This window comes from Chelonia mydas, chromosome 1 (assembly GCF_015237465.2).
Source record: "Chelonia mydas isolate rCheMyd1 chromosome 1, rCheMyd1.pri.v2, whole genome shotgun sequence".
Classification (NCBI taxonomy): Eukaryota; Metazoa; Chordata; order Testudines; family Cheloniidae; genus Chelonia; species Chelonia mydas.
Window position 1 is genome coordinate 7,623,956 of NC_057849.1, and position 19,988 is coordinate 7,643,943.

A 19,988-nucleotide genomic window follows, 5' to 3' on the forward strand; every position below is an offset into this window, starting at 1 on the left:
CCTCTGTAAGTTTCACAACAACGTCTGTCCTGTCAATAAAACATATCAGATGGGATGAACAGATACTGTACACGTATGAGATGCCACACACCACTCTGGCTCACGGGGTGCAACTCCTGTGGGAATGAATGACAAGGTCTGGAGCTGATAGAAACATTGCTTGGGTGGTAAATATCGAGGAGCTCAGATTAACGAAAGCCTGGATCCAGGGGTGTAAGGACAAAGTGATAAGATATCAGCTACTCCAGGGCTCTTGAACCTGGCAGGCAAAGGCAAAACAAGTGCTAGTGGCTGGAAGTTGAAGCCTTCAGAGTGCAAACTGTGAATAAGATGCAACTGTGCTACTGGAACTAAGATGGAATTAACCAGTTCAAGAGAACCGTCACATGCTTAGTAACTTCCCCGGGGCTCAGGGTCTTTCAATAGAGATTGGATGTTCTCAGAGAGATGTACTAGCTTAACCACAAGTTACTGGGCTGCATGCAGGAATCATCGGGTGGATTCTTTGGCCTGTGATATTCATAGATTCATAGATATTAAAGTCAGAAGGGACCATTATGATCATCTAGTCCGACCTCCTGCACAACGCAGGCCACAGAATCTCACCCACCCCCTCCTGCTCTCACCTATGTCTGAGCTATTGAAGTCCTCAAATCGTGGTTTAAAGACTTCAAGGAGCAGAGAATCCTCCAGCAAGTGACCCGTGCCCCATGCTACCGAGGAAGGCGAAAAAACTCCAGGGCCTCTTCCAATCTGCCCTGGAGGAAAATTCCTTCCCGACCCCAAATATGGCGATCAGCTAAACCCTGAGCATATGGGCAAGATTCAACAGCCAGATACCCAGGAAAGAATTCTCTGTCGTAACTCAGATTCCACCCCATCTAACATCCCATCATAGGCCATTGGGCCTATTTACCATGAATATTGAAAGATCAATTAATTGCCAAAACCATATTATCCCATCATACCATCTCCTCCATAAACTTATCGAGTTTCATCTTAAAGCCAAATAGGTCTTTTGCCCCCACTGCTTCCCTTGGAAGGCTCTTCCAAAACTTCACTCCTCTGATGGTTAGAAACCGTTGTCTAATTTCAAGTCTAAACTTCCCAATGCAGGAGGTCAGGCTAGATGGCCATAATGGACCCTTCTTGCCTTAGAAATCTACCACTCTATTATTTCAGCAGGCACTGCGTCCACTTCTGTCACGTCTGGAGTTGGCGCTACACATCGGATCTGTGACGCCAACCCTTTTTTTCAGAAGACTTTCCAATTTTCCCTGCATGCCTTTGCATTACCTTTTCTGTTATCATGAGCGTTTCTTTCAGTGCCATCACCATGGTACCTGAGTCCTTGGGGGAGACACAATGAACTTTGTACTCCATTTACATCTGCAGCTTTCAGATTTCAAATTATTTATTTTGCTATTTTGGAGCTTTCCGCACTTGTGCAAGATCAACCCAGATTAGCCCCAACCCACAAAACATATCAAGCAAATCAGCCAAAACCAGATAGTCTAGAAATTAGCAAAACCCTTCCCTCCCTCAGACAGCGACCCACCCCATGACTCCTACACTTGCCAGGTGAGAGGTTGGGACAGTAGATATGTGCTTTGCAGCATGGTTAGGGTCTCTCTGACAAAGGTTGAGTATGGACTGAATTCCAGGGGAAGCACCCTGACCCCAGCCTCCTGTCTCATCATCTCTAGCCTTGGTTCTGGCAACCTCCTCCACTCTAGTCCACATGCCCCTTCTCGCACACCCAAAGCACGAAATCCCTCCACAGGCTCCTTGTCCTCATCCTCAGGGCACTTTGCAGCTCCGTCTCCTTACTAATTCACTCAGTTCCCTTCTCGTGTTGTCCCCTCTCCACTCCACTCTTTCCAGGGACAGACCGCCCACCTGTTTGCTTCTCCCACACTGCCTCCAGGTATAGAACAGCCTCCCTGAACTGGACCGGTCTGCATTCCTGCTTCACTCCCGTCCCCACTCGGCCAAGGAACAATGGGCCATCGGGTAGAGCTGATGTGCATGTATCTAACATAACATATGCATATAAGGGTAGGAAAAATGGTCCACTTTTTGGTTTGTATTCCTTTATCTCCCCCTTCGTATGTTACAGAGGGCTTAATGTTGAGGAAGGAAAGTATCTGTGTGTGTACATTCGTGTGTGTGTGTGTGTGTGTGTCTGTACAGTGCCTTGCACATTCTGAGGGCTATCCAAAGATCAATAATTCTCAATATCTAGAGAATGTACAAAATCACCCCAAACTTCCCAATCATTTGGTGGCGGAATTTTAACACATGGCTCCTGGCTCCATCCCGTCATTAGCTTGTAGGGCTTTCCACCTTTGTTCGCACGCACAATGATCTGCCAGCAGGAATGTGGGCACGGAGGCCTCCACACACCTGATTTGTGGGGGCAGTTATTTCAGAATTCCCCTTTCAGAATCCAGGCACCTTAACAGAAAGGAAGTAGGACCAACGCTGAAGTCAAGAGAGGTAATCTGCCTGTGAAACGTCTGAAGAGCCACTCAGCACCACATTCTCAATCTTGGGTGTTGAAAGTATTTGCCTTCATCCACGCTTGGGCACATAGCTTGATTTTTAGGAGGTGCTGAACACCCGTCGGCTCCCATTGAAAACCTGGTCACTCATTTAGGTGAAAACCAGATCATTCATTCTAAATATAGACCATAGATGCCTAGCGAGAGGCACTCAAGCTGGATCAGGTGGAGCACACTACAAATCCAAAGATGAAACAGGAAATTAAAATATACAGCAGAAGAATTTGGATCAGATTTTAAACTTGCCCAGAATGTGGGTGTGTTTGGATCTGAGGTTCTGCTTCAGACCCGTCCATGGCTACAGAACAGTCCAATTCCTTTGCCCTCACAAATCGCATTCCGTGGGCGAACTCACCAGAATCCTGCAGTGCTCCCCTCCTTTCCTAGAGCCTTGGTTTCCCTCACGGGCTGTGTGAGGTCCACATGCTCACCCGCAGCTGCCTGCCTTTGGTGGATTTATAGCCAGGGTGAGAGAACTCGCCTCCTCCCCGCGGGGGGGGCTCGCAGTTCAGCTGGGAATCTCTGCTTCCACTTTGTCCTCCCCACCCATCTCTGGCAGACAGAGTTCACTCTTTCTTTTCAGACTTGGGAGAAAAGAAACTGTTCCTGCATCATGAGAATGAGAGAGAGAAAAGCCATTTTCAGTCCCTCCTAGACCATGAGCCCTCAGCCATTGCAGAACTGATCACTACAGCAGATTCCCCAGTGCTCTGCCCAGTCTCGTTTTAACGCGACCAATGAACCCTCCACCACTTCCCGTAGGAGGCTGTATTAGTGCCCGGAGTACCTCCTCCGGCTATGCAAGAGGGTCACCCTGGCCAGACAAGTCAACTTCCGCTGCTTTCTGGCTGAATGTGTCAAAGTCCGCAGTCATTGCGAATACAAGCTAGCTCACAGGGAGAGGCCTCAAGAGGCAATGCAGCCTCGTAGATATTTACTCCGCAGCCAGCTGCCTCATGTTATTGTCTTTAGTTTGCACTGGGATAGTGCTCAGAGGCCTCAGCCTGGAAACCGAGTCCCATCGTGCCAGGTGCTCTACACATGTGTAAGGAAAAGGTGCCCGACAGAGTTTCCAATCTGTGTCGGTGTTACAGTTCCCGGGAGCGGTGAACTCACCGAGGAGAAGAAATCTCACCTCATTTCATCCTCACACGCCCCTGAGGCATTCAGTGACCCTGTGAACAATGCAGACCAGTGGGGAGACATTCGGTGCAACGAGTGGATTCTCTTGACTTTAAATAAGTCTACACTGAAAACAAACCAAAACATGGCAGCGTCTCAGAGCCCAGTCAATTGAGTCTGGCTCGTGGGGTTCAGGCCACGGCACTCAAAAGAGCAGTGAAGATGTTCCCGCTCAGACTGAAGTCTGGGCTCTGGGTCTTCCCCCTTCACTGGCTTTCAGAGCCCTGATTCCAGCCCGAGCAGAAATGGCTACACTGCTATCTTTAGCCCTGTACCGTGAGCCCAGGTATGTTCACCCAGACTCTAAGACTTGCTCCCCAGGGGAGGGGGGTTTACGGTATAAACGTACCCTAAGAAGAGGCACTTTCATGGCAGTGCTGGCACTTCCTGACTGCACTCCACCTGCCAATATGGCAAGGCAGCCATTCTTCTGAGATTTTACCTCTTTCATTTCTAGCTGGACCCCAGAAGGGATGAGGTGCAGCGAAAAGAAAACGTAATTCAGTGGGATGGAGTTCCCTCGGCTTTTCAAAGTCTTCCAAAAGACTTGGTTGATTTTAAACTTGGGACCAAGATTTGGGGGATTTCTTATCCCTAGTGGAAATTCCAGTAGACTCCATGGGAATCCTTGAACTGGTCTTTCTCTCCTCTCTGTGGATGTCTTCTGGTCTGTGTCGATTTTTACTGGACTCTCTTGGTTTCCACCGGAGGATCTATAGCTGAAGGATCCAGCAGATCTGTTACAAATCTTAGTCTGCCACTTGCGACCAGGTGAAAATTTGCAACAGGAATTTCCACTAGAGATTCCGGCACTCCTAGACTGTGTATATGTCACCAGCACTGAAATGCAGCCACATATCGGTTTGACGGTGACAGTCATTGGGCACCAGCTACACAGCATGCCTGGTTAGCACAGAAAGTGTCAGAGATTGTCACATCCACTATCAAAGTTGGAATTCACTCAAGATACCAGGCTTCCCCCAGCCCCAGTCTTGCTGAACGTGAGCTGTTCAAGATACTGCACAGCTATGATAATGGAGTAGGGCAGGGCTATTCTTCCCATTTTGCAGCTTAGGAATGGAGAGACCGAGGGACTTGCCCAAGGTCACCTGCGGCCGAGTCAAGAATAGAACGCAGGCCTCCAAAATTACTGCCCTAACCACTGGGTCTTTCTCTCGTTACAGCTACTGTGCTTCTCCTCAGCTGGGAATGTCACCAAGGTGCCAGCCGAGATAGCGGGGTCTGTGTTCCAGGGGGTAGAGTGGAAGGCGGCTAATGCAACCGTAGAACTCTGCCTTGCATCCACCATCCCACAGAGGAGACAGCAACGGAGTTGCAGAATTGTCTGCTTTTCCCTGGTCTAGAGGTGGGCCCGACTAGAAATGCCCCTTTCCTGCTGCTAGAACATAACGGTTTACGTGCCTTGCCAGGCAGGAACCTAGAAGTCCCCAGACAAGATCCATCTAGTCCAGAATGTTGCCCTCATCGCTGGCCAGTACCCAAGGCTGCAGAGGAAGGTTCAAGATACTGTGCAGAGGACAGTTTTGGAATGACTTGCCCACAGAAGAAGTCTTTCCTTCTCCCCCGCAGTTAGTGGCACAAAGGAAAGAACCCAGAAGAAGTTCCAATGTCTCTTTGTTTTTCTGTAGGACCTGTGAGGCCTTTGTGTCCTGCATGCTGGGGCAGCCTCACAGCCAGATGGAAAGGGCAGTGCTTCACAGCACGCAGGTCCCTTCCCCGTTCCTGCATGACACTTCATCTGAATATCTGACTCACGTTTGATTCCGAATATGGAAAGGACCCAACAGCTGCAGCCAAACCACCTTTGTCCAGGATCTCCTCATATCGCACAGAACAAGCTATTCTCAGCTTTGGGGAAACTGTCTCTGAATGGATCTCCGGATCATAGGCCATCGGGGGGGACCACCAATTTGTGGGTCCTTTTTGGACTGAGTGTGGGACAGTGTTCTCTGCGGATGTGTATATGCATTTATAAGTGTCCTGCCTCCCGTGCCGACTTGTAAGTAATTTGGGCAGTGGAAAATCAGTGCGCTCTTCTTTGGCCCAAGTTTCCAGAATAAAAGCAACCTCTCACTCCATTCCTGTATGCCTTTTGGGGAACTGGGAAGGACGTTCTTGTCGCTAAGGCAGACCAAGGGGAGTTAGGAGCTGTGGACTCCGTTTCCAGCAATCGCAAAGGCTTTCTGGGCCAGATTCTAATCCCAGCTATTGAGACCAGACTGTAGGTCCACACAGGGAATTCATTCACCCTTTCTGTTTCTCCGGTTCCCGCCTGTAAAATGGTGATAATACTGACTTACATTACACAGGTGTTCTCACTGAACTTTATAAAGTGCTTTGAGATCCTTAGAGGAAAGGTGCTATTTAAGGTGCTATTTATCCATCCACCCAAACTCTGCCCCCTTGTTGCCCTGGATTGGATGGATGTAGTAACCCCAGATGTTGATCAAGCTACTTGCAACCATATGGTGTGCATTCAGCCACCATGAATTAGAACATAAGAACGTAAGAACAAAAGAACGGCCATACTGGGTCAGAACAAAGGTCCATCAAGCCCAGGATCCTGTCCTCTGACAGTGGCCAATGGCAGGTGCCCAAAGGGAATGAACAGACAGGTCATCGTAAAGTGATCCATGCCCTGTCACCCAATCCCACCTTCTGGCAAACAGAGGCTAAGGACACCATTCCTGCCCATCCTGGCTAATAGCCATGGATGGACCTGTCTTCCATTAATCTATCTAGCTCCCTTTTGAACCGTGTTATAGTATTTGCCTTCACAACACCCTCTGAGAAAGAGTTCCAGGGGTTGACAGGGCGTTGTGTGAAAAAATACTTGCTTGTGTTTGTTTTAAACCTGCTACCTATTAACTCATTCATTAATAAAATAGAACACCATGTATGGGATGTTCTAACCCTATCGCTAGAGTCTGTGTGAGCTTCAATACCTTGTAGTTGTAAATAAAAGCACGCTGACTTGTATGGATCTTTCATCAGCCAGAACCGCTGTGTTCCCACTGATTTATTCCTGACACCGCCTGGAGTGAAGCAGTTCAGCTAAACTGCTTTGGGTTCTGCTTTGGGTAACCCCCTCTTAACTTCATATTCAAACCTAAACAGAGCCCTGAACAAGCAGGGACAAGTCTTCAAACGTCATAGACACTTTTGCACATTCACCCCCTAATTGTACATATCCCCTCACGCAGACAGGCCTTTTGGGGTATTTGCACACTTAAACTAGGCACACACACACGCGCGCACACACACAAAGACATACACACACACACATTTGCACTTCCCCTCTTGGACATCAATCCCATACTATTGAATGGAGATGTAGCTATTAAGCCAAGGGCCTGTAAAATAGGAATGGGTTAATTTACTGCTACTCTTTGTGGCTATTCCCTGTGCCTGATCTCAGAGTTTTCTCTGTAATGAAGAAAGGCTCTGAATTCCCAGCTGGGGGAGGAAAGAGGATTTCTTTAACAGGTATAAATACTCCCATGCGGGTTGTCCCGGCAGACTGGAGAATCACGCAGCTTGGGTGTGACTGTAGCATTCACTGTAGGTGAAGAAGATACAGACGGATCCAGGTAAGTTGGAGCAGTATGGATTTAATCAGGGGCCCTGTTAATGCATAATTTTTAAATACACTGGAAAAAATTGGGCCAAATCCTTTTGTCAGTCACGCTGGTGTAAATGTAAAATAATCCCACTGATTAAAGCAGAGCTACTCTGGATTTACAGCAGTGTAACTGAGCAGAATTTGGCTCTTTATGAATGAGCTCTTTAATAACATGGAAAAAAGGCCTTGTGAGAAGGGGAAGTCCTGAGAATTCAAGAAACGCCAACGATAACACAACCTGAATTCTGCCCCCTTTGTGTGAATTTCTTAGGCTTTAGTAAAAAGAAAAGGAGGACTTGTGGAACCTTAGAGACTAACAAATTTATTTGAGCATAAGTTTTCCTGAGCTACAGCTCACTTCATCGGATGCATTGCGAATACAGACGAACACGGCGGCTACTCTGAAACCTGAAATTAGTCTTTCATGATTTGATTGCAAATCATTCCTCAATTCACACAACATCAAACATTCTTTTCTACAGCCTTAGACACACACACGGGTGGCAACACCTTGTCGTCCCCTTTTCGCCCCTGTGTACTTGCACTACTTTTGTCATCACAACAGTCCAGTCTGAGTCTCTTTGGTGACTTCGACTTATTTGTATAAATTCACTTCTCTGCAAGGTCTGTTTTTAAATACATTTCAGCAGAGCAGCCATGGTCTCCCTGATTTCTTTCCAACCAGCAGCACAGCCTTCCTGCTGTAATATTGAGCGGCATTAAGGTAATTATCGGCTCTCACTGGTGTAAAATGTAGGAAGATCCCCACAACATGAAGGGCTCTGGCGGGTGTTGTGTGACAATTCTGGCGTTTCCCAAACCAGAAATACCATCAATCAGCCCAGCTTTTCTCACCGGTCTGCTGTATTCCAGGGCAGTGCATGGAGCATAGCATCGGGAGGTAGGAATTTTAACCGGGACTCTCCCTAGCTTTCAGGATTCTTGCTCGTAACAGCCCGATACTGCATCTTGGAAGCCAGTGGGAGTTTTTCCACTGTCTTCAGTGGAAGCAGGATCAGAGCCACGGCCTCTTTGTCTCACTTTCCCCATCTCTGGAAGCAGATTAGCACTACTCACGCCTGTCGCCAGAGGGACTATGTCCATCCAGGCAGAATGCCCAAGCTGTGCGGCTCAATGGGCCGGGTACATGCTGCTTCACATGCCGGGGGCTTCATGGGAAACGCAGGCTACTCGTGGGCGCAGAGCCCTGAAAAAGTGGGGCCAAGCTCCCTTCAAACTCCGGCTGTCGGGCGCAGTACTGCTGACAGCAGCAGGGACAGGCAGCCAGAACGCTGCTGCTAAAGGGGCCAGAGACCTCCCGAGAGAACACACTTGCTGTGCTGGGGCATGTATCTGCCCTGGTTAAGACCATGCGTCTGCCTGCCCTGAGCACATCCAGGGAGGAGACATGTTCCAGCCCATCACTAAGGGACCACATCGGCGGCACAGAGGGGGCAGACAAGAACTAGAGAGGGAAGGGTTAAAAATTCAAAGTTAACGCCCCTCAGCTCCTGTTCTGATTTTTACCAAAACAGGGAAGCTTTCCTCAGGCAAATGACTGGTAATCAAATGCTGCAGCCCCATCTGCACAGGGCTTTACTGCAATTCATTCATTACCACCTGGGCTCCCATTTCTGGGGACTTTTTAAAATCTCCAACCTGTTTTGCATTTAAAAAAAAATTGCAATGATTTTGCACACAAAGTTAATGAGAGGAAGTTAGCTACAAAAGGGTCCAAAGAGTTGGCTGTGGGGGGCTATTGGAACCCACAATCAAACCTGTCTAAAGTGTGTGCAGAGGGACAAGGTCGGGGAGGGAATATCTTTTATTGGACCAACTTCTGGCGGTGAGAGAGAGACCAGGTTCTGGGCCACACAGAGCTCTGTGTCTCTCTCTCACCGACAGAAGTTGGTCCAGTGAAGATATTCCCGCACTCACCTGGCCTCTCTAATAGCCTGGGACCAACACAGCTATGACAAGGCTGCATAAACTGCCTACGTTTATCAACAGTCCTCCTTCCTAAGCTGTGTCCATGCGGCACTGACTGGTCACACGCTGCTACTGGCTCTTCTCTTTGTTCCGGCGATCAGCAGCCAATAATATATAAATATTTTCTTATTACAGTTCCATGTAAGCAACGGCTGGCAACTAGACACAGGGCTATTATGTGCTTGCCAGGGACAGGGGAAGTGGTCCCTGCAATCCTGGATGGGAGTGGAGGAGCGCACCCAACAACGGCTCTGTCTCAGACTCCGTGTAAATGTTTGGGAACCTAGAGCAAAGCGTTGGGCCTTGGGCAGACGTGCGTTCATTCCCCCAGGGCAGGCCGGAAAGACCCTGGCCCTTTCCAGCCAGGAGCCATAGTTGCAGGGCACATGACAAGGGCAGACATGTGACCGACAGGACAGCAGAGATAAGACTCCCTGCAGAGGCAGGGAAGGAATTTTCTGCACAGGCCAAGGGGACAGTGTGCGTGGGGAGTGAACCCAAGCAGGCCAAAGGGACGGGCTATTTCTGAACTTCCTGCTTTCCAAGGGCAGGAACTGCTTCTCCCGATTAGGAGGGTCTAATATAGCGGGTGCGGGGAAGGGGCTGTGACTGGAGTCCCATGCGGGCGGGGGCTGAGCATTCATAAGGAGAGAGTGAAGTAGGGGAGACAAGGAGAAGCTGGTTCTAGCACAGCACCCCGGTTACTCAGCATCTCGTGTGGAACATGCATCTGAAGGTGCTTTATTATACGCGGCCAGATGTGGTACAATGCCAGAAACCAGTGGGGCTGTCAGCGCTGAACAGGGGGTAACTTAATGCCAGTAACAGAGAGGCAGAGAAATTAAGTGGTTTTGCAGACACAGGCTTACAGGGTGATGGACGGGCATGGCCTTCCCAGCCAGCTTCCTCTGGCATCCGCACACGCACCGTCCCGCTGTAGGCGGGGGGAGCTGTGCATGCGAAAATCAGCTACGGATCCAGCTCAAAGAACTCAAAGCTCACCTAGTTTATTACCCTACGGGCTCCATTCTTTCTACAATCAACTCTCAGAGAGAAAAATACCTGGACAACTTTTTCACAGTCGTGACGTTGAAATAGATTGGGAACCGTGAGGAAAGGGATAGATAATAAGACAGAAAATATCATATTGCCTCTCGATAAATCCATGGTACACCCACACCTTGAATACTGCATGCAGATGTGGTTGCCCCATCTGAAAAAAGATATATTGGAATTGGAAAAGGTTCAGAAAAGAGCAACAAAAATGCACAGGGGCACGGAACAACTGCCATGTGAGGAGAGATTAATAAGATTGGGACTTTTGAGCTTGGAAAAGAGATGACTAAGGGTGGATATGATTGAAGTCTATAAAATCATGAGTGATGTGGAGAAAGTAAATAAGGAAGTGTTGTTTACTCCTTCTCATAACACAAGAACTAGGGGTCACCAAATGAAATGAATAGGCAGCAGGTTTAAAGAAACAAAAGGAAGTATTTTTTCACGCAACACACAGTTAACCTGTGGAACTCTTTGCCAGAGGATGTTGTGAAGGCCAAGACTATAACAGGGCTCAAAAAAGACCTAGATCAATTCATGGAGGACAGGTCCATCAAAATGTCTATTAGCCAGGATGGGCAGGGATGGTGTCCCTAGCCTCTGTTTGCCAGAAGCTGGGAATGGTCGACAGGGGATGGATCACTTCATGATTCCCTGTTCTGTTCATTCCCTCTGAGGCATCTGGCGTCGGCCACTGTCGGAAGACAGGATTCTGGGCTAGATGGACCTTTGGTCTGCCCCAGTATGGCCGCTCTTAGATAGATAGATAGATAGATAGATAGATAGATAGATAGATAGATAGATAGATAGATAGATAGATAGATGTTGTCAAACTTTTAATTGTTTACATCCTTGATTACGTTCTTAACTCACAGCTCTGGATTCACCAGCTGTAATTGTCAATGATCAAACAGCTGCAATTCTCTCTGGTTCATTTTGCCATGGACATATCAGGCCAGATTCACCCCTGGCACAACGCACTGCAATAGCTGTACAGGGGCATAGACTGATCAGGGAGTAGCCAGGGCTGTCTGCTGTCCCCAAAACATTATCTTATGTCCTCAGTCCTCATCTTCCTCTTCTTATCGCTGAGTATGCGGAGGGATCCTCGTAGAGGCTCATGGGTCTCCCGATTGCACTTGGTTCATGGAAGGTGGCTGCGGAAAGAGGGCAGGGCATGGAAATCTCTGTGCCCTACTCTCCCCATCTGTCAGTACAATAGCAACTGTGGGCCCCAGCTCAGATCAGGGCCTCACCGTGCTAGCAGCTGTACACACACATGTGCACGCTAGAGAGCCCTTTCCCGGAAGAGCTTACAAAGGAAAAAGACAAGACAGACAAAGGAAGGGGAAACTGAGGCACAGAGCGGGCAAGTGACTGGCCCAAGGTGACCCAGCAGCTCAGTGGCAGAGCCCAGGACAGCACTCAAGTCTCCTGACTTGCTGTCCAGTGCCCTCCCCACTAGACCACTTTGCCCCTCCAGACTACGCTGCCAATTTGGGAGCGTAATTTAAGGCACCGAGCTTTGAACACTTTGGCCTGAATAAACCAAATGAGCTTGTGCTGGGTTTGAAAAATGTCCAGCATCCCGAAAAAATCCCAGCCCTTCAATTATTGTATTGCAGGGAAAGACCTTCTGCAAATCGATTGATCCACGACTGCTGTAGGTCATGTCAACCTTCAATGAGACCTGCCCTAACCCCTCTACGTTCCTGCTGACCGGCATCCCCAGCCTCGAATCTGAGCATGTCTGGATCTCCATCCCCTTCTGCCTCATGTATCTGATTGCTCTGCTAGGAAATGGTACTGTCCTCTTCGTTGTAAAGCAGGAGGAGATCCTCCATGAGCCCATGTACTATTTCCTCTCCATGCTGGCAGTCATTGATTTGGTCCTCTCAACTGCCATTGTCCCCAAAATGCTGAGCATCTTCTGGCTGGATTCCAGAGAGATCAGCTTCGGGGCCTGCTTCCTCCAGATGTTCTTCATCCACACCTTCACTATAGTGGAGTCGGGGGTGCTCTTGGCCATGTCTTTAGACCGATACTTGGCTATCTGCAACCCCTTGAGATACAAGACTATCTTAACCAGCTCAAAGATTGCCCAGATTGGGCTACTGTCCCTTGCTAGAGGAGTGGGGATTGTAACACCCTTAACCTGCTTTCTAACCAGTCTGCCCTACTGTAAAACGAATGTCATCCCTCATTCCTATTGCGAGCACATGACCATGATGGAGCTGGTCCACACAGACACGGCATTCAGCCACCTGTACAGCATCACTATGGCCACAGCCCTAGTGGGGATAGACTTCATCTTCATCACCTGCTCTTACGGCATAATCCTCCGCTCCGTCCTACGGCTCTCGACTCAGGAAGCGCGTCTCAAGGCCTTCAGCACCTGCGGTTCCCATGTCTGTGTCATCCTGCTCTTCTACTTGGGAGGGCTCCTTTCTATGTACCTGCATACTTTGGACCTCAGCCTTGCTCCTCACACCCAGGTCTTGGTGGCTGACCTGTACCTCGTTGTTCCCCCCATGCTAAACCCAGTCATCTACGGCATGAAGTCCAAGCAGATCCGGAAACGGGTCTTTAAGCTCTTTGGCCAAAGAAAGATCTTAGCAGAAGCCAGTATGTAGGGTGGCCACTGACCCAGCCCCAGAATACAGGACCTCCCCTCCGTTGTCCCCGCCTTTGCCTGTGTGGCCCCGCCCCCAGCAGCATGACATCGCATGCACAGTGCGTGTGAGGTCATGGCGCACAATGCATGTGAGCTCACACCGGCAGGGGTGGAGCAACACACTCTGCGAAACAGCCTCCTCCATGCATGATACCAGAGATAACCATGGCTGGTTGGACAGCAGCACCGGACAGGGGACAAAGGATACAGAACCAGCTCAGTCTGCCTTAAAACCCAATGAATGGCTTGCCTACCGGTATCCCACCTGCTGACAGTACAGGGCCAGCTGCCAAGAGGCGCTGAGCAGCCCGATGCCCATTGAAGCCAATGGGACTAATCCTGAGGGGTTCTGAGCTATTACTATCCCCATCTGGCATCTCAGCAGAGCTATCTGAAAACTCAGTCCACTTTTTTGCTAAGGTTTTTTAGTGTTTGATTAGACCTTTTTCTCCCAGGGTTTCCTATTCCGAGGTGTTGTTTTAAAATGTCAATGACATTTTTGGAAGTTACGTCAGTGCCATTTGTTTAACTGTTGATGGGTTTTTTTTAATGTCAACACCGTTTTTGGAAAGTTCCATGAGGGTCTTTTGAAAATGTTCTTTTGAAACTTCAGCCGGCTCTCTGGCTAGTTGAAAAATACTGTGATTTCTTTGTCAAAATTTTTACTGGTTTCCAAAATTTGGGGAAAAAATTTCAACGTTATTTGAAAAATCAAAGATTTGTGACCATTCTGACTTGTCAGGATTTGGCCCCTGGTGCCTTGCAGGGGAGCATTTTCAAAAGCACCGCTTAAGGGTACGTCCCCGCAGCCTGCAGCAGTGAGCCTGCCAGCCCAGGGCTACGGACTGTGGCTCGGGGGGCTTGCGTTTCCATGCTAAAAATATCTGTGTAGATATTGCACGAGGGCTGGCACGAGGGCTTTGAAGCCTAGCGAGGGGAGCTGTGCTTCAGACCCTGAGCTCCAGCCCGAGCCACACCTTGGCACCACTGGCCACGCAGCTATTCATAACAGGGCAGCACGAGCCGCACCAGCCGACACGTGTCAGCCCGAGCTCAGAGGTTCGCAGCCGCTGGCTGTGGAGACGTGCCGCAAGTGACCAAGTCCTGTTGGGACTGATGGGTAAAATTTTCAAAAGTGATTGAGGGACACTGGGCCAGATTTTTATGGTATTTAGGTGCCTAAAGATTCAAAGGCCCCTGGATGCTTCTGAAAATCCCACTGGGGACCTACCTGCATCTTTAGGTGCCTAAATCCTTTAAAAATCTGTCCCAGAGGAGCCTAAGTCTCACTGAAAGTCAATGGCACTTGGGCTCCTAAGCCACATAGGTGCTGTTGAGAATTTGACCCTAAGTCTGGCTTGTGTTTCCCTCCAGTGCCCCTCCAAAGCAATCTCAGGGCAACCGCTTGTATTTATTCAAATCAGACACAAATCAGACTTGATCTCGGAGCATGGACCACATATTGGAAAGACCAATGACGAATGCTAACAAAAAGCAGCGCTGTCACATGCGAGACATTTGGAGAACGAGGAAAACAAGAATCACCAAGGACAGGCTGCCAAGAGAGGTCCAAACACAGCTGTCACCGGGACAGATGGACATGGCAGGGTGAGAGCAACCCCTCGACCAATTTCTGTCCTCCCTGCTGCATACCATTACCCCAGAGAACAGGGAGAAGACAGTGCGAGGCTGAGAGTCCACTGGACAAGCCCCATGCTGGATGAGCATCCTTAGCGGAACCAACCAATGGGGACCTGGGTGGATGGTGAAGCTGCCCAGGTATCTTCCCTCCATGCAGACCGAGCCAAGACCAGGTGTGCTATAAGGTGTGACTGCTCTTTTTGCAACCAAGCTGCGGTGCACGGTGCAAAGACAGACTCCTGCAGGCACGTCCCCCTGGCATGGGTTTCCCAAAGGAAAGTGTATTCTGCGCTGTCCAGCCCTCTCCTGGACAGTTCAGATATTTAAGGCCCGCTGCCCCTCTAAGGGCTCAATATCCAACAGCTGGCTGCTTTACATGGAGTTAGCCACACAATTCAGTTTAAACACAACACTGGGTTACTTTTGATTAAAGAATAAAGCAAGTTTATTTCACTCCAAAGAGATCGGTCTTACCCCAGTAGACGTATAAGGCATTAAAGTCAGGAATGGTTACAGGAGAAATAAAGATCAAACCCTTTCTAGGAACTAAAACTTAACAAACTTGGTTCAAGACCAGATTCTCCCCACATGCTCCCAGCACCAGGGCTGACCCACGTCAAAGGGTGTTTCTTTTGTCTTTTGAGATGAAAGAGAGAGACGTGGAAGGGAGAGATACCTTGGGGTGTGTTAGGGGGCTTATTCCTTCACCCACTTACTTCCCTGGTCCTTCTCGCATGAACAGAGAGCAACAATACCCGAAGTCCAAAGGTGCAAACAATTCGATGTTTATTGGGGTGAACTTCCAGCAAGCATGATTCCAGTTTCCTTCCGTAGTGTCCCCCTTCCCAGCTCTGACACCACAGAGCCTTACACCTGTGTCCCTGTTCCCATTCCTGCCCTTAGCCAAACATCATTCCAATTCCCTTACTCCCATTCCCTGTTCCCATTTCCCCCACCCCACACACCCACACCCACTTCCTGATTGACTGCAGACTATATAGTAAAACTTGAGTTCTGCTTAGCTATACCTTAACCAATCATTTTCCTGAAATTTAACTAACCAATCCTAACATATTGTAACATGATTATGTGACCAATTATATCCCACCACCTTAATTAGTTTATACCCAGCAAAATTAATTATACAGCAGACAGGAACAATCACAGAACCAGACAGAGATTATACAGACAAACAATAGCAAAGTGGGAACTATAATGACAAAACAATACAGGAGCGAGGATTTCACATCCCAGCTATTGATAAGTGAGTTCTTGCCAGACAGGATGCTATCAAACTAAGTTTCCTTTTACATCTTCTAGGCACTTCCCTTTCTCTGGAGGTGATAGGCATTATCAGGACAGGATTGTATCCTAACAGCCCAATAGCACCTTCTTTCAATGTGACTAGTTTGGAATGTGAGGATGTGACCGGTCGCTTCCCAGCTTATGGCTGCCTCTGTTGCTTAGCCAAAGGCCTTAGACTAAGCACAGGGCCTCAGACTGTCACAGTAAGAGAAGGACCTTACATTGGCAGACAGTGATTTTTATTATTTCTTTTATACCTCTAACTGGCCAAGTGATAAGAATACACCTAAATTCTTAGAGTCTTGGCCTTTACAGACAGGCCTGAATATCTATATCCTAACACTCCACCCCCTTTTTTTCTTTTTCTTTTTCTTTTTCTTTTGGGATCCTCCTGTCCAGGTATCCCTGGAAAAGCATAGGACATATGGCGACACACTTCCTGGTAGGGCCAGGCATCAAGGGGGAAGGTGTCGATATTCCATTTGTCCCACTGCCCCTTGTGTAGTATAGTGCCCTGCACCTTCTCTCGTACGGGCATACCACACCTATTCCAATTGGTGTTCCAGACTTCCCATTAGAGTGGGCCCGAGAAGGTTGGGTCCGGGTTGTCTAGTACACTGTAGGGTTTGGAGGGCTTACTACATTACTTATACGTTATCTCCATATGCAACATAACACCAGTACAGTTACAATACAAAACAATACAAAATCCACAGCAACACCGAGTCCTGACCACAGCAGTATGGTCCAACATCTGAGACACCCCCAAAACACGGCCTCTCTTCCTTTGACAGGGTCACGATCTGATGTGTCCAGTTGCTGGCAGTTGCAACAAGCTGCCCCTGCAGGTTTTGCTTGCTTTTGTCCATATCATAAGTCCATTGAATGTTCACAGTGAAATGGGATATTGTCCAAACCAGTGTTTTTGCCCATCACTTTTATAGTCCTGTCCCGCTTTGAAACTCGTTTTTCCGAGAATTACCCCTGCCGTGAAGATGCACTCAAGGAATCTTGTGGTGAAAGAGGATCCATGATGGTGTTTGCTACAATGCAAGACTGTTTGTTGCTGCCCCCTTCCTTGCCAAGGAATGGCTACTTGGTAGCTGATTGCCCTGGTTAGGGGTGTCAGCTTGTCCTTTGTCTTTGAGAAAATGGGTTATCCAGACTTGTCTTGTAAACACATTTCAGACCTAATTTCAGCTTCTGTTTATCCCGTAACATGTACTGTTGCTACACACATTTCGTCATGTGTATCATTGACCAGTGGGTTATCAGTTTTCAAACGACACCTCACAACTCATATTTTGTACAAAGATTATCACAATAACGTGGAGGGTGTGAATACAAGGGTGCATTCGGTCACATATCATAATTCCTCTGCAGGGCTTAGACTGTTGTGCATTGCACTAAAAACACACGTCCAGAAGAGATCACGACAGACCTGGGTGGGTGAAGGCCAAGCAGATCCAGGAATGCATGCTGAACCTGCTGTTCCCAAGAGGATCATGGGTAATCAGGTCATCTAGCCTTGTATCAACTGAATCCAATTCAGGAAACCCAGCCCTCCATTCTCTGCCTGTTTTACACATGGGCAGCCTGTCCCTCCGTTTCTCCAGTCTTTACCCAGGTTATTACCCAATGGCCTTGTCAAGCCCATACCCCAGCTATTCCCCAAGGCAAGCGCGTTCAGCTACCCAAATCTATACCTAGGCCATGTTCCTATTGGAACCTTGCCATGAACTTCAATCGGGGCAGGACTGTGTCCCAGTCTGTCCTGAACAAAGTCTAATGTAGATCCAGTTTATAGCAAGTCTGTTACCCAAAGGGATTCCACAACAGCAACTGTAAAACGATGATTTTATTTGCATGCAGTTTTATAATTAAGCACTTTATTGTGTTAGGCATTGTTTGATTATACAGTCTGCTGTGGACCAATACAGCATTATGATAATGGGTAAAGAATGAGTCACTGGGAGATCAGCTTGTCAAGAATTTGTATTTGAGTTGGTTTTGTTTTCACCCAATACCTCAGGCATCAGCAGATAATAAACCCATAACATGGTCATATTGGTGTATACATGTTTCCCCAGACTAGAGTAAATGCTCTGTCTCTATAAGAAAATCTGGGGGGTTCCTACCCCCAAGGGCAAAAAACCTGCCATTGATGAGCCTGATCCTGCATTGTCAAACAGTCCTTTTCCTCCACACCTGCCCTACGCACGCAAACGTTAAGAACCAACGGTGTTTGCGGAACCGATCTTCGATTTATTTCTACATGGACACTTCTAGCTAACACAAATCCATGGAGGGCCAGCTTTTGAAATAACTACAACTGCTCAACAGGTTTCTAATGAAATATGGGCCTTTTCCCATGATTTTCTGGTTCTTCAATGAAATCAGAAAACCAAACCAAGAAGCCCTTTTGGGGGTTTTGGTTATTTTGGATTTTGTTGTTGTTGTTGTTTTCAGATTTTCTGGAGGTTTACTGGGTTGTTTTCATGTATTGTTCTTTCTTCTTCCTCTCTTTCGCCCCTTTTTCTTCAAAGGCAAAATTTGGGAGGGGGAAATAAAAAACGTGAACAAAATTTTAATAGATGAAAAATCACCTCCTTTCTGAAAGCCGTGCGATGAAAATGGCATGGAAATTTTCAGAGAGGGTCACAAACTTTTTTTTTCTCATTTTTTTTGACGATCTCTAGAAATGACTTTATCTGGTGCAAAGGGCGGTGGAACGTATCTAGAATAGAAGTCAATACAGAACATGGATTATTGTCCAAAGAAGGCTGATTTTAGGAAAGCGTCCCAATACTGAGCTCTAGGGGGCAGGATGAGCAGCTCACAAGGCCCCTTGCCCACAACAACGGCCTTTTAACTAATTCTGCCACCACACTCCATGGCAAGGAGGTACTTACAGCTAGCTTATTGTGACTCATTCAAAATTGCACACACTGCATACCCAGTAATTATTTTGTGGGTGCAAATATGTTATCAAGGATCTGAATCCTGAGGAATTCCCAGACACAGACACATTGCAAGGCAGGCCTGTGCTTTATTCTTACATAGCCCCTCTTCTGGGGCACCCCAGTCCTCAGCAGTGATGGGAGCCCCTAATTCTTCTCTCCTTGGGGACTCGGTGACACCCCCACTTAGGACCAATGGCCCTGTGTTTCTAATGGACTGGTGTTGAAACCAATAACAACCTCTGTGGCCTGTAGGCTATTCCCATTCATGGGTGCAGTAAATCAAAGACACAACACTTCATACCTGGAATGGAGGGGGGTAAATATAAAGAAGGGGAAAGGAACAGGCAAAGGAACCCAGGTTGTTAAATGAGACCCCAACCAATCCCAAAGCAACAACTCAAAGCCCACACCCTGGAGTCTGGGCCGTGTCTGGGCAGTAAGGCTGGAGCTTGGTGTGAAGCCCTGGTTCCCTCGCTGGAAGGCCAGCAACTCTACCTTTAGCTGGATGGAGTCCCTGGCAGCCTCGAGCCCTGGCCGTCCCCCAGTTCCTGGTGCAGCGGTGGCCAGCCGGGCTCAGGCATAACAACAGAAGATGGTAAATAGGCCCAATGGCCTGTGATGGGATGTTAGATGGGGTGGGATTTGAGTTACTACAGAGAATTCTTTCCTGGGTATCTGGCTGGTGAATCTTGCCCATATGCTCAGGATTCAAGTGATCGCCATATTTGGGGTCGGGAAGGAATTTTCCTCCAGGGCAGATTGGAAGAGGCCCTGGGGGTTTTTCGCCTTCCTCTGTAGCATGGGGCACGGGTCACTTGCTGGAGGATTCTCTGCTCCTTGAAGTCTTTAAACCATGATTTGAGGACTTCAATAGCTCAGACATAGGTGAGAGGTTTATCACAGGAATGGGTGGGTGAGATTCTGTGGCCTGGATTGTGCAGGAGGTCAGACTAGATGATCATAATGGTCCC

At 48.1% G+C, this 19,988-nt stretch overlaps 1 protein-coding gene across 1 annotated transcript; it reads left to right on the plus strand.

Moving 5' to 3' along the window:
• The first annotated feature begins 12,104 nt into the window (after nt 1-12,104).
• On the plus strand, nt 12,105-13,067 carry LOC119565318 (olfactory receptor 52K2-like). Its single transcript, XM_037889822.1, has one exon. The coding sequence runs from the start codon at nt 12,105-12,107 to the stop codon at nt 13,065-13,067; it is 963 nt and encodes a 320-aa protein (XP_037745750.1).
• Nucleotides 13,068-19,988: the final 6,921 nt, after the last annotated feature.

Coding starts and splice junctions, on each gene's coding strand:
- LOC119565318 (XM_037889822.1), top strand. CDS start 12,105: ATGTCAACCTTCAATGAGACCTGCCCTAACCCCTCTACGTTCCTGCTG.